Source organism: Scyliorhinus torazame, chromosome 3, assembly GCF_047496885.1.
Source record: "Scyliorhinus torazame isolate Kashiwa2021f chromosome 3, sScyTor2.1, whole genome shotgun sequence".
NCBI classification, from domain to species: Eukaryota; Metazoa; Chordata; class Chondrichthyes; order Carcharhiniformes; family Scyliorhinidae; genus Scyliorhinus; species Scyliorhinus torazame.
The window spans coordinates 338,223,644-338,238,601 of NC_092709.1; the positions used below are offsets into that span (position 1 = coordinate 338,223,644).

Below are 14,958 nucleotides of genomic sequence, written 5' to 3' on the forward strand. Positions count from 1 at the left end.
CTGCTGCCTCACATCTGGGCATCAGTTTGTAGCAACGCTCCCATAAGCTTTGTGGCAATCTGGAATGCGCTACGCGGGCAACAAACAGCGGCCTCTTTAAAAATCTTAAATGGACCGCAGAGTGCACCAAAAGGGCCACGCACAGCAGAGGGAACATTGGTCGGTGGCACTCTATTCTCCCTATCAGGAGGTGGTGGGGGTGAAGCCCCTGCTCCTCTCCAGAGACTCGTGTAATGCAGACCGACACACCGGGCTGGCACTGAGCGCGCTTCAGAGGAACAGTGTTCAGAGGAGGCAATAAACCCATGCGCTAACATCACTGACAACTGACCGTCCACTCCACCAAATAGTTTGCGTCCTTTGGAAGTCCTGCACCATCCTCCTCACAGGTCACAATGCTTCCAAAAGCGTGGCTCAGCCACAAACTTTGAAATTGTGCCATGTATGGCAGAATCTTGGTCCTTAATATATATCAGGAAAATTGAGGATCCCAACATTGACCTTTGCGGAACTCCACTAACACACACCTACTTCCAAACATGCGCATGAGGAGGAGTAGGTCATTCAGTCCCTCGATTGCTCCGTCATTCAGTGAGATCATGGCTGATCGGATTGTGGCCTCAACTCCACCTACCCCAGATATGAATCTTCGTTACCTGACTGGGAATCAAACCCGGGCCACGGTGGTGAAAGCCCCAAATTACCGTCGTCAGACCGGGGAGGTTTCCTGCATGACACACCTCCCTCCAGTACGGAAAACCTCCAATACCCACTACTCTTTATTTTCCATCATTCAGCCAATTTTGTTAGCATGTTTGTACTTCTCTTTATTCCATGGACTGAAACCTTTCTCAAAGGCCTGTTGTGTGGTACTGTATGAAATGCATTTCGGATGTCCACGTTCAACACATCAACAAACAGCATTGCCCTCACTGCTTCAAAAACTTCCGCAGATTAGTTAGACTATGGGTGGTCCCACCGCTGTCAACAGGTTTTCCCATCGTGCACACCCTCGCCCCGGGGAACCCACGGCGGGGGTTTCCCCACCGGGAACGGCCAGAAAACCTTGGTCATGATTTTGCCCCTACCTAGATTTGTTAATGCTTCTTGGCATCAAATCTGAATGGCCTAGCTCCAAGGTTATGCCATCTCACTGTGGAGTCCGTCCCACCACCAAAGTAACCCATTAACTGATTCAAGCAACCCCAAGGTTTGGAGCAACCCTACCTGCACAATCTCTCGGTAGGCAGATCTAGCCAGGTTGTAAGGTACAAACATGTTGCACAGCAGGAAGTAGATCACCTCGAGGCTGGTGAAGACGATGGTTATCTTGTTGAGGACCAGCAGCATGGTGAGGGGGACCAGGCAGAGCCTGGCTAGCAAGGGGAGCAAGTGGGCTGAGAACAACCAGAACGGTTTGGGTTTCATGAAGAAAGAACAGAGGGACGAGACCAGGAGCTGACCTGCAGGTACATAAAAAACATTGTCAGAGGAGGGTCTCACACCCAACGCCTCCAAAACTCCTTCCTCACAAACTGCTTCCTCACAACTCCTCCGGGTGCTCCGGTTTCCTCCCACAGTCCAAAGATGTGCAAGTTAGCTGGATTGGCCAAGCTAAATTGCACATAGTGTTCAAAATTGCCCTTAGTGTTGGGTGGGGTTACTGGGTTATGGGGATAGCGAGGAGGTGTTGACCTTGGGTAGGGTGCTCATTCCAAGAGCTGGTGCAAACTCGATGGGCCAAATGGCCTCCTTCTGCACTGTAAATTCTATGATTCTATGAACTCACAAAATCTCCCTGCAGCCTCGCCCATCTAAATATTGAACCTCCTCCAGTCCCACAGGCCCTCTGACCTTTCCCACATCACCCACTCAGTTATTCTACCACTGGCATCCGGGCCTTCGCTTTCCGAGGCTCTAAGCTCTGGAATTCTCGGTCTAAACCTCTCTGCCCCACTCTCCTCCTTCAAGATATTCCTTAAAATCTACCTCCCTGACCGAATCTCCACTCGCGCCCCTCAATGTCAAATCTTGTTCTTGTCAAGAGCTTTAGGACACTGAAGGCGCCACATTAATGCAAGTTGCTCTAGTTTAAAACATTTTTTTTTTTTTTTTTTTTAAAATCACCTTCTGCCTCAATTCAACTTTAAGGGAAAGAGGGATTAAAACTGTGATTGTTCAGTATCACTTAGGAGACCTCATGCTGCAAATGCTGAACCAAAGCTGAAGATTAACGTCACAGGAAGCGGCCAGGACATTTATTGTCTCGAGCAGTGAAGGGGGGGGGGGGGGGGGGGGGAGAGAGAGATGATTTTGAGTATGGCTGGTCAAAGCAAAGAGGATGGAGATGGGAAAGATGTCAAACTAACTGTTAAAATCAAAACTCCTCAGCAAAGTTTCACTGCAAATTTGGCTTTGGTCACATTAAGCATTGGGAACGTTCCTGCCAGGTGCTCAGCTGCTCGGTTGAAAGTGTTATTTTTTTAAAAAAGCTTTTCTGTGTGAGTTAAACATGTACGCTATCGCACTAAGCCACGATGAACCCCACTGAGTGCTGTAATCTAGTAATAACCACTAGGCTTACTTAAGCGCAGGTCCAATTGCACTTCTAATAGGCCTGGTTGGCAGCTTGAACCACAAACCATGAAGTCCCTTGGAGCATTAGCCATCTGTCAGGCAGAGAGAGGAGGGGTCTGCAGGGGTTAATATTTTCAAGGGACAACCTACTGGTGAACTGGCTCACTGTTCATCCGGGGGTTGGTTACCTCACGATAAGCTGAGAGAGAGAGAGATCTGGCTTTGGGGGCCTCTGAAAATTGGCAGTGGCAGCTCAAAAAAGAACAGGCTATCTGAAGTCCGCACCTCCCTCCCAACAGCTGCCTGAGCTTACACCTAATTCAAGTGTGCAGGAAAGCAATGTTGGAAAGACTTCTACACTAATGATCTCCATTTATATAGTCCCTTCAGTGGAGTAAAACATCACAAATCATTTGACTGGATCATTATCAAACAGAAATTTGTCACTGAGCCACATCAGGAGAAACTAAATATTGCAGGAAAGAGACATGTTGGTCGAAGTTTTGCACCGACAGGTACCGGACAGTTAACTGGTGCAGTCTCCATGGCAACACCTCTACCAATCAGAGCCCACTTGCCAAAGAATCAGCACTCTCTTCTCATGAAGTGCAAATTGTTGTTCCCTCATGAGTTCTGACCTGATGAGTGCAAGAAGAAAAGCTTCGACAACATTTGTCCTTTTTCAGCAAGACCCAAGTTCTGAATGACCAAAAGGAGGTACTAGGGCAGGAATCAAATGCTTGGTCAATGAGCCAGGTTTTAAGGCGTGTCTTGAAGGAGGAGGTGTCGAGGGGTTTAGGGAGGGAATTCTAGAACGCGGGGCCCAAGAAACTGAAAGCACCCCCACCAAAACTGAAACAATTAAAATCAGGGTTGTCTACGAGGCCAGAACTGAAGGAGTGTGGAGATTTTGGAAGGATTCCAAGGCCAGGTTCTGTTTACTGGCACTAAAACCTCCTGCTAGATTAATGAAAAACAACATTTGGAAAACAGTGGCAAACATCAAAACAAATCACTTTGAGGAGGGGAGAAGAAGAAAAAAAAAAAACCAAAAGAAAAAAAACCGGACAAGGTGAATATCCCGAGGGTCTGATCCAATCAGAGGTCAACACTAGAAATCTGGCTGTCACACCCTACAGCATGGGGAGTGGGCCTAATTGGAAAGTTCTTGGAAAGAGCCAGCTCCGGCATGATGGGCCAAATGGCCTCTTTCTATGCTGGAGAATTTTTAGGCACCTTTGCAGAGCCATAATTCAGACACACCAATGATAGACAGCCTCCCCGTTTAGCAAGGGCACAATAACTCTTTCCCTACCTGTTAGCGCTCCGAGGAAGCGCTGCATTGCCATGAGGTCCAGATACACAACCCCATCATAGCCAGATTCAAGTTCTCCAAGGACATAGCTCCTGTGAAGAGAACAAAGCAGCAGAGGATTCGTCAACCGCTTCAACCCAGGAATCCACAAGACATCCCACTCTCCTGAATGAGTGCGGCGACAAAAACTCACAAACCCCACCCATTCAGGTTCGGCTTGGAGAAATTGGGACTGTATTTCTTGGAGAAAGGAAGGCGGTGAGGAGATTTGACGGAGGTGTTCAAAATCATGAGGATCCAGACAGAGTCGACAGGGAGAAACTGTTCCCACTCACGAAAGGATTGTGGACGAGCAGGCACAGATCTAGAATAATTGGTAAAAGGAGTGGTTAGGGTATAGAAGTGCTGCCTGGGTGTGTGGTGGAGGCAGGTTCGATCAAAGCATTCAAAAGGGAATCAGATGGTTTTCTGAAAACGAAGAATGTGCAGGGTTGCGGGGAGAATGGCATCAAGGAACGACCCATTCAGAAAGCTGGTGCAGACCCGATGGGCCAAATGGCCTCCTCCATGTTGTAATTTCAGATTCATTCGGGACAGCAGAAAGCAGTCCACTTGATTGGCACCCCATCCATCACCTTAAACATCTACTCCCTCCACCACTGACACAGTGGCAGCAGTGTGCAACATCTGCAAGGTGCGTTGCAGCAACTCACCAAGGCTCCTTCCACAGCCTTAAACCCACAACCGCCACCATCCAGAAGGACAAGGGCAGCAGACACATGTGAACACCACCAGCTGGAAGCTCCCCTCCAAACCGCTCACCATCCTGCCTGGGAAATATATCGGCTGTACCTTCACTGTCGCTGGGTCAAAATTCCTGGTACTCCCTCCCTAACAGCACGGTGGGTGTACCTACACCTCAAGTGACTGCAGCGGTTCCAGAAGGCAGCTCACCACCATCACCTCCCCAAGGGAAGCTAGTTGATGGGCAATAAACGATGGCGTAGCCAACAATGCCCCCAAATCCCAAGACCAAATCAAACAAAATCAAACCAATTCCCAAAATACTACTTTTGCAAGTTGCTTTGTGCCAAACTTCCAAGTAATTTATTGTAACGAATACAAAACAAAAAGAGGCCATTAGGTCCAACTGGTCTATGTTGTGTTTTAATGTTCATGCATCCTTCCTCTTAGTGTGCAACTCACTCATGCATTTACCCAGCTTCCCCTTAAATGTGTTGATACTATTCATCTCAACCACTCTTTTGGTGGTGAACTCCACATTATAAAGTGTATAAAATGATTTGCGGATGGGAGATGAGCTGTAACCAGTGCCTGATTCTATGGGAGGAGGCTGTTCTGAAGCACAGGCCAAGGGCGGCACGGTGGAGCAGTGGTTAGCACTGCTGCCTCACACAGTGCCAAGGACCTGGGTTCGATCCCGGCCCCGGGTCACTGTCCAAATGGAGTTTGCACATTCTCCCCGTGTCTACATGGGTCTCACCCCCTGCAACCCAAAGTGTCCATGGTAGGTGGATCGGCCACGTTAATTACCCCTTCATTGGGGAAAAAAAAAAAGAATTGGGTACTCTAAATTTATCTTAAAAAGCAGAGACCAGACTTTCTTCATTCTTTCACAGGATGTGCATATCACAGGCTCGGCCAGCATTTACTCCTCATTCAGGGTTTTGACCCAGCGACAGTGAAGGAACGCACAAGTCAAGATGATGTGTGACTTGCCGGTGGTGATGTTCCCATGCGCCTGCTGCCCTTGCCCTTCTAGGTGGCAGAGGTTGCAGTTTTGGAAGTTGATGTCGAAGGAGCCTTGGTGAGTTGCTGCAGTGCATCTTGTAGATGGCGCACAGGGCTGCCACTGTGTGCCAGTGGTGGACGATGCGGTGCTGATCGAGGTGGATAAATGGGCAGCCTCAGTACTGCAGATATTATACAATTTTGATGGGGGACGGCACTACATTGATCTCCCCATTTTGGGGGTTTGATTTGAGAAGTGAATCTGCAAAAACAAACCACAAAGTCCACCTTTAAATGCTCTCAAAACCATGACAAAAGAATCGTGCCAATGCCAAATGCTCACCGGAAAAAACTGCCCTCGGGCTCAACTCTCTGGATGGTGATTCCACCTTTAAACCCCCCCCCCCCATGCACCAGAATTCCCCCTGCCTCCCACCTGCTGAGATTAAGCGTTAAGGGGCACCAAATTCCTCCACTGAAACAAGAGGCGAGGAGTTGGAATGCCTGATCGACAAGGCCCATTCGCTTGGCTTTTACCAAACTCATCCAACACTCACCTGCAGGTTTGGTGTCCCATGTAGAGCAGCGAGGCAGTGAGCGAATACAGGTACAGCTTCACCAAATACTGGAGGGGCAGCAACAGCACCAACAGACCCAGAAGGTGACCTGCAAACCAGAAGTGCGGCAACGCTCAGCAAAAATGGCGGAATTGATTTGCTGCCTTCAATTTAAAAATACATTAAGAGTGTAAAAAAAAAAATCTGTTTGACGGCCCAGTTGCTAGAGTCACTGCTCCATATACGGAGGCACAAAGTTAAGAGTCTCTGCAGTTGCTCGAAATTTCAGCATGGGGAGGTGGCAACCACCCCACCATTTTGCTTCGGCCTGCTCTCGAATAGAGCAGTCCAAAAGTTGTCCCACTGTGCAAGCTCTTCCCCCTGGCCCTGTATCTCAAATAATCACCTGATTTTCCCTCGGTGCCTTAGCAACACCCCGCAGCCAATCAGTCCTCATTGTAATGACTGCTCCCAGCCCTCACTCCTCCTTTTAAGAGAAGGCCCATCACCGCCTGCTCCCCAGCCATTCGCCGCATCAAGAGCCTTCAGTTCCCCAAACCTCCGGATTTTCACTCGCATCCGAGTCTGTCATGGTCAATATTTATCCCTGAACCAGCTTCACGAAAACGGACTCTCTGTCCTTTATCGCATGGCTGTTTGTGAGAGTTTGATGTTGGCAAATTGGTTTCTGCATCTCCTGCAAGTGGTCCAGGTCAAGACATACGGAGCTGACTGTGAAGCAATTTGAAACGTGCTGAGGTGGTGAAAGGTGGTATAGAAATACAAATCTTTATTTCTCCCAATGTGAATAGTCTGCTTCAAAATGTGTTCAACTATAAGTAGTAAATCGAAACTTGTAAGTATTATCGAAATTCGGAGCACAGGGAGTGGTCACTCTGCCCATCATAACTATACTAGCTCTTTCAGAGATCTATCCAATTAGTCTCACTCTCCTGCTCTTTCCCCATAGCCCTACAAAACTTCCATGGGCAAGTATTTACACACTATATTCTGACCTCATATCCATACCTTCATTAAGACGACCTATTTGCCCGCCAATACCATCATCAAACTTCACCCGTTTCAACTTATCTGCTGATGAAACCGTCATTTATGCCTTCACTACCTCAAGGTTCAACTATTGCCACGTATTTCCACCTGGGTCTCCCATATTCACACAGTAACTTCATTGCAGTGTTAATGTAAGCCTACTTGTGACACTAATAAAGATTATTCTTCTACCACTGGTAAACTTTGTGTTATCCAAACCTTTGCTGCCTGCATCTTAACTTGCAGCAAATCCCCTCCCCATATCACCGGTGTGTCCGCTGACCCACACTGGCTCTCGGTCAAGCAACGTTGTGATTTTACAATTCCCATCCTTGTTTTCAAAGCTCACCCCCTCCCCATCTCTGCAATCTACTCCAGCCCCTGTACCCAGGTCCTCTAATCCTGGTCTCTAGCTCCCCTGTTGTTGGCCATGCTTCAGGTGTGTCGTCTCCAAGCTCTGGAATTCCCTCCCTACACCTCCCCACCTCCCCCTCGCTTCCCTCTCTTAAGGTGAGGTGAGGAGGAGGCGCTGGCCAACGGCCATCAAGGGGAGCAAGGGGTGACTCTCGACCGTTAGGCAGGGGCTGGTTGAGCCACAGGGCTAAATCGCTGGCTTTGAAAGCAGACCAAGGCAGGCCAGCAGCACGGTTCAATTCCCGTACCAGCCTCCCCGAACAGGCGCCGGAATGTGGCGACTGGGGGCTTTTCACAGTAACTTAATTTGAAGCCTACTTGTGACAATAAGCGATTTTCATTTCATTAAGACACACCTTAAAACCCACCTTTCTGACTAAGCTTCAGATCATCTGCCCGAATACCGTATGTGACTCCGTGTCATATTTTGTTTTATAATGCTCCTGTGCAGCGCCGAGGGACATTTCATTATGTTAAAGGTGCTATATAAATGCAAAATGTTGTTGTTTTACTTAACTGATATCTTTTGCAAAGGTGCCACTGGATCTATTAACATTTTTTTTTTCAGGTAGTGCATTTAGATCATAACTCACTGCATTTAAAAAAAGTCTCCTCTAGCTACAGTTCTAATCCTGTGCCCTCAGGTTACTGACCTTTCTGGACACTGGAAACATTCTCTCTTCTATTTACTGCATCATGAAGACCTTGATTAAATCTCCCATGTCAATACTGTGGCTGCAGGAGCAGGTCAAAGACTGGCAACTTTGCAGTGAGTAACTCATTGCCTGACTCCCTCGAGCCTGCCCAGCACCTACAAGACACAAGTCAGGAGTGTAATGGAATACTCCACTTGCCTGGGTGAGTGCAGCTCCAACAACACTCGAGGAGCCAGACACCATCCAGGACAAAGCAGATCGCTTGATTGGCACCCCACCCACAAACATTCACTCCCTCCATCACTGATGATCACTGGTTCAGTGTATACCGTCTACAAGATGCACTGCAGGAACTCAAGGCTCCTTTGACAGCACCTTCCAAACCCTCGACCTCTGCCACCTAGAAGACCAAGAGCAGCAGATATATGGGAACACCACCACTAGGAAGCTCCCCTCCATGGGGAGGCAATGGTGTCGCCACTGGAAGAGTAATCCAAAGACCCAGGGTCATGCTCTGGGGTTCAAATCTAACCACGACAGGTGGTGAAATTTCATTTATTTTATTTTTTATTTTTTTAAACTGGAATTAAAAGTCGAATGATGACCATGAAACAATTGTCGATTGTCATAAAAACCCATTTGGTTCACTAATATGCTTTAGGGATGTAATTTTCACAGTAACTTCTGCAGTGTTAATGTAAGCCGACTTGTGACACTAATAAAGATTATCTTCTGTCCTTAATGTAGTTGACTCTTAAAATGCCTTCCAAAATGCACTCAGTTCAAGGGCAATTAGGGATGGGCCCAGCGAGTGACGTCCATCGTTCCTTCACTGTCGCTGGGTCAAATTCATCCTCTAACAACACGATGGGTGCATCTAGACCACGTGGATTGCAGCCATTCAAGAAGGCAGCTCACCACCACTTACTTTCTCAAGGGCAATTAAGGATGCGCAACACCCATTCCGTGAACAAATACATTTTTTGAAAAATCTCCCCCTCCTCTGCTCCAAGGATAGCAGAGTCAGTTTCTCTAATCTCTCTGTAAAAGTCGTCCCTCAGCCTTGATGCCATTCCACCAAATCTCTGGTCCTTGTTCACGAATCACAGAAAGCTAGCACACAGGTGCAGAATGTAACAGGGAAGACAAAAATAAGACTGACTTTTATTTCAAGGGAGTTGGAGTATGAAAGTAAAGCGGTGTTGCTGCAACTGTACAAGGTACTAGTGAGGTCACACTAAGTACAGTTTTGGTCCCCTTATTAAAGAAAATATATTATCGCTGGTGGCAGTACGGACGAGGTTTACTAGGATGATCCCAAGTGTGGAGGGAGTGCTGTACAAGGAAAGATTAAACGGTTTGAGTCCGTACTTCTTGGTGTTCAGAAGAATGAGAGGTGATATGATGCAAGGGGGTTAGACAGGGTAAATAGGAGGAGGACTCGTGAGAGAGGGTAATACCAGAGGACATAGTTGCAGAATAAGGAGGAGCTCATTTAAGATGGATTTGAGGAACAATTTCTCTCCAAGAGTGGTGAATGTTTTTTCCCCAGGAAGCTGTGTGGTCCGAGTCCTTGAACATTTTCAAGGCGGAGATCGATAGGTTTTTACTCACTGGGGAATTAAGAGTTATGGAGATAAGGCAGGAAAGTGGATTTAGTGCGTGTTAAATCAGCCGTGATCTTATTAAATGGTGGAGCAGGCTCGAAGGGGTGAATGGCATCCTCCTGTTCCTATTTCTCATGCTCTTCTGAAGCATCCTCCCCAAGTCCCCTCAGGATCTTGTATATTTCAATCAGGTTGCCTGTCACAGCGGATACAAGCCTAGCCTAGCCCACCCAACCTTGCCTCATAAGGCAAACCGCCCAGTCCAGGTCCCAGATTGAGTCGGAATTTGAACGATCCTCGTAGCTCAGCCTTTGCTTTCCCAGAGAAGTTCAGTCTGTCATTTAGGGTAGCATCATTTGCACTTCCTCCAAGGCTTTCCATGTCCTTTCTGAAATATGGAGACGGGAAGTTTTTTTTTTTCAAAAAATTCTTTCATGGGATGTGGGCATCACTGGAAATGTTGCCCATCCTTAATTGCCCTTGAACTGAGTGGCAGTTACCCTCATCTCCTCTCCGTTACCCCCATCTCCTCTGAAACTCTATAAGGGGAATTTAGCGTGGCCAATCCACCTAACCTGTATATCTTTGGGTTGTGGGCGTGAAACCCACACAGACTCAGGGACATGTGCCATCTCCACACAGACAGTGACCCAGGGCTGGGATTGAACCCGCGTCCTCAGTGCCACAGGCAGCACTGCTAACCACTGCACCGGCCTAGGCTTTTTAATCTTTATTAGTGTCACAAGTAGGCTTACATTAACACTGCAATGAGGTTACTGTGAAAATCCACTAGTCGCCATATTCAGGCACCTGTTCAGGTACACTGAGGGAGAATTCAGAATGTCCAATTCACCTACCAAGCACGTCTTTCGGGACTTGTGGGAGGAAACTGGAGCATCCGGAGGAAACCCAGGCAACACGGGGAGAACGTGCAGACTCCGCACAGACAGTGATCCGAGACGGGAATCAAACCCAGGTCCCTGGTGCTGTGAAGCAACAGTGCACACCACTGGGCTAAGCAACTGTTCCCCTTGGTTAGGGGGTCAACTCACAACGAGGCATAGTGTTAGGGTGAGGGGCAGGAGATTTTGAGGGGATTTGAGGAAAAAAGAATTTCACTCAGAGGGTGGTGAGAATCTGGAATGCACGGCCTGGGGAGGTAGTGGAGGCTGGAAACCTCAACCATGAAAAAAACACTTGGTTGAGCACTTGAAGCAACGTCACCTTCAAGGATATAGGACAAATGCTGGTAAGTGGATTAGCATCATATTAGGGGTAGATGACGTAAGTGCAGACCCGGTGGACATTTTCTGTGCTGTACGATTCTATGTACAACCTGAGAAAGACCGCCTTATCGCTACTCACTGCTCCCCGTTAGTTCGCCAATCCTCTTTCCATGCCAGAACATTACCTTCAACACCATGAACTCCGATCTTGCATAGTGGTCTTTTGCGCGGCACCCTATCAAATGCCTTTTGAAAATCAAAATATGCAACATCGATTGGTTTTCGTTTTATCGACTCTGGCTGATACACCCTCCAAGAACTCAAGGAAATTTGTCATGGCATGCCCCTTCAATGAAACCATGCTGACTATGCTGGATCCGATTGTGACTTTCCAAATGCACTGCTATTCTCTCCGTAATAATAATATTTTTCCAATATCCGAAGTTAGACTAACTGGCCTGTAGGGTTCCTGCATTTTTCCTCCTTCTCTTTTTGAACAAGGGTACCACATTGGCAGTTTTCCAATCCTTTGGCACAGTTCCAAAATCCATAGGTTTTTGAAAAATGACCACCCATGTATCTACAATCGCCGTAGCTCCTGCCTTGAAGGTCCTGGTGTGCAAACCTTCAGGTCCAGGGCACTGTTCAACCTTTAATCCCATTTGTTTGCATAAAACTAATTCTCTGGTGACGGCAACAGTATTTAATTCCTTCCCTCGTACTTTTGTAAACCATTTTTTTAACGATTTCCTCTTGTGTGAGAATCTAGAGCTGGGGCCACTATTTAAAAATAAGAGAATTTTGTTTTTGCTCAGGGGTTTGTGCATCTTTGGCACTCTCTTCCTCAAAAGGCAGTAGAAGCAGAGTCTTTGAATATTTTTAAGGCAGATGTAGATAGATTTGATTAACAAAGGGTGAAAGGTTATCTGGGATAGACAGGAATGTGGAGTTAAGAGGTTACAATTCGATCAGCCATGATCTTATTGAATGGCAGAGCAGGCTCGGGGGGCCGAGTAGCCCACTCCTGCACCTAACCCGGATGTAAGTATGTATCCTTTGCATGACAGAAGAAATGTTGCTTACCCAGATAGTACGCATTCCACAAGACGTACTTGTACTTGATGAGCATTTCCTCATTCCTAGCTCGGATCTGTTCAACAAAGTGACTGACATCCCACTTATACAGCAGGTCAAGCACCATGACACTGGGGACCCGGAGAGCCACATTGGCCACCGTTTCTGCAAATGGCATTCTGGCTGATTTATCACAACCTGTTACTTTATCACTGGGACGACATGGGTGACAGTCAGGCTGGGCAGTCCAGGGTGCACAGGAAGCCTCCAATCCCCAGTGCTGCACACACCAGTAGGTAACATGCACTCACTGTCCACTCCTGCTCTATATATACCCTACACTCATTGCCCAGTCATGTCCTATATATATATATAACCCACACACTGCCAATCCTGCCCTATATATACCCCACTCACTGCCAATCCTGCCCTACATATACCCCCCACACACTGCCAATCCTGCCCTATATATACCCCAGTCACTGCAAATCCTGCCCTATATATACCCCCCAGTCACTGCCAATCCTGTCCATATACCCCAGTCACTGCCAATCCTGCCCTATATATACACCCAACAGTCACTGACCAGTCCTGCCCTATATATAACTCACACTCAATGCCCAGTCCTGCCCTGTATATACCCCCCTGTAGTCTAGTGTTCTCCTGTATACACGCCCACACTCACTGCCTAGTATATACCCCACACACTGCCCAGTCCTGCCCTGAATATGCCCCACACACTGTCCAGTCCTGCCTTGTATAAACCCCACACACTGCCCAGTCCTGCCTTGTGTATATACCCCACACACTGCCCAGTCCTGCCTTGTGTATATACCCCACACACTGCCCAGTCCTGCCTTGTATATACCCCACACACTGCCAAGTCCTGCCTTGTATATACCACCACACACTACCCAGTCCTGCCTTGTATATACCCCACACACTGCCCAGTCCTGCCTTGTATATACCCCACACACTGCCCAGTCCTGCCTTGTATATACCCCACACACTGCCCAGTCCTGCCTTGTATATACCCCACACACTGCCAAGTCCTGCCTTGTATATACCCCCACACACTACCCAGTCCTGCCTTGTATATACCCCACACACTGCCCAGTCCTGCCTTGTATAAACCCCACACACTGCCCAGTCCTGCCTTGTGTATATACCCCACACACTGCCCAGTCCTGCCTTGTGTATATACCCCACACACTGCCCAGTCCTGCCTTGTATATACCCCACACACTGCCAAGTCCTGCCTTGTATATACCCCCACACACTACCCAGTCCTGCCTTGTATATACCCCACACACTGCCCAGTCCTGCCTTGTATATACCCCACACACTGCCCAGTCCTGCCTTGTATATATACCCCACACACTGCCCAGTCCTGCCCTGTAAATACCCCACACACTGCCCAGTCTGCCCTGTATATGCCCCACACTCACTGTCCAGCTGTGCCCTGTATATATCCCACGCTCACTGCCCAGTCTCTCTTTTGAATCAGTGTTCCTTTCCTTCCTATCTCTGTGGTCGGTGGCGTCTTGTCCTGTTTCAGTAAGTTCCTCGTCTCGCTCCCGAAATGCACTTGCGTCTCTCTGTCTCTCTCTAATCGCCCTGCCCTGTCCTGTCCTGTCCTGTCCTGTCCTCCTCCTCCTCCTCCTCCCTCTCACTTTCTACACACACCTGACACTCAAACTCCAAATTCAGCCACTTCCTCCTTCTTCGCTGAACCTTTACCCCGTCCAGGAAGTACCCGGCTGGCCCCGCCCCTTCCCGCCAGGGCGCTGCTGATTGGCCGAGTCCGTCCGTCACAGCATTCCAGCGTCTTTCAACCAGGAAGGGTGACATTTCCGGGGGGCGGGGCCTCGAACAAGGAGCGGGGCCGAGAGCTGAAAAATATACACTGACTGAGAGATTGAGACAAATACTCTGAGAGAGAGATTGAGTGATAGGAGAGATTGAGAGATATACTCTGATTGAGAGATATACACTGACAGAGAGATTGAGTGATATACACAGAGAGAGATTGAGAGATATACTCTGACAGAGAGATTGAGAGATATACACTGACAGAGAGATTGAGTGATATACACAGAGAGAGATTGAGAGATATACACTGAGAGAGATTGAGAGATATACACAGAGAGAGAGATTGAGAGATATGCACTGACAGAGAGATTGAGACAAATACTCTGAGAGAGAGATTGAGTGATATACACAGAGAGAGATTGAGAGATATGCACTGACAGAGAGATTGAGACAAATACTCTGAGAGAGAGATTGAGTGATATACACAGAGAGAGATTGAGAGATATACTCTGACAGAGAGATTGAGAGATATACACTGACAGAGTGATTGAGAGATATACACTGACAGAGAGATTGAGTGATATACACAGAGAGATTGAGAGATATACACTGAGAGAGATTGAGAGATATACTCTGACAGAGAGATTGAGAGATATACACTGAGAGAGAGATTGAGAGATATACACTGACAGAGAGATTGAGAGATATACACAGAGAGAGATTGAGAGATATACACAGAGAAAGATTGAGAGATATACACTGACAGAGAGATTGAGAGATATACACAGAGAGAGATTGAGAGATATACACAGAAAGATTGAGAGATATACACTGACAGAGAGATTGAGAGATATACACAGAGAGAGATTGAGATATACACAGAGAGAGATTGAGAGATATACACAGAGAGAGATTGAG

At 47.6% G+C, this 14,958-nt stretch overlaps 1 protein-coding gene across 2 annotated transcripts in view; it reads right to left on the bottom strand.

Moving 5' to 3' along the window:
• Positions 1 to 13,882, bottom strand: part of LOC140409305 (RING finger protein 145-like) — a 31,940-nt gene extending 18,058 nt beyond the window's left edge. Inside the window, exons 1-4 of one of the 2 annotated variants that reach the window (XM_072497696.1) lie at positions 12,238 to 13,882; positions 6,202 to 6,310; positions 3,893 to 3,984; positions 1,228 to 1,463 (exon numbers count right to left, since the gene is read on the bottom strand). In XM_072497696.1, coding sequence (XP_072353797.1) covers positions 1,228 to 1,463; positions 3,893 to 3,984; positions 6,202 to 6,310; positions 12,238 to 12,406 — 606 coding nt within the window. In that variant the 5' untranslated portion in view covers positions 12,407 to 13,882. Of the gene's footprint in view, positions 1 to 1,227; positions 1,464 to 3,892; positions 3,985 to 6,201; positions 6,311 to 12,237 lie in introns of those variants that run through there. The other variant, XM_072497697.1, reaches the window with a different exon arrangement.
• Positions 13,883 to 14,958: the final 1,076 nt, after the last annotated feature.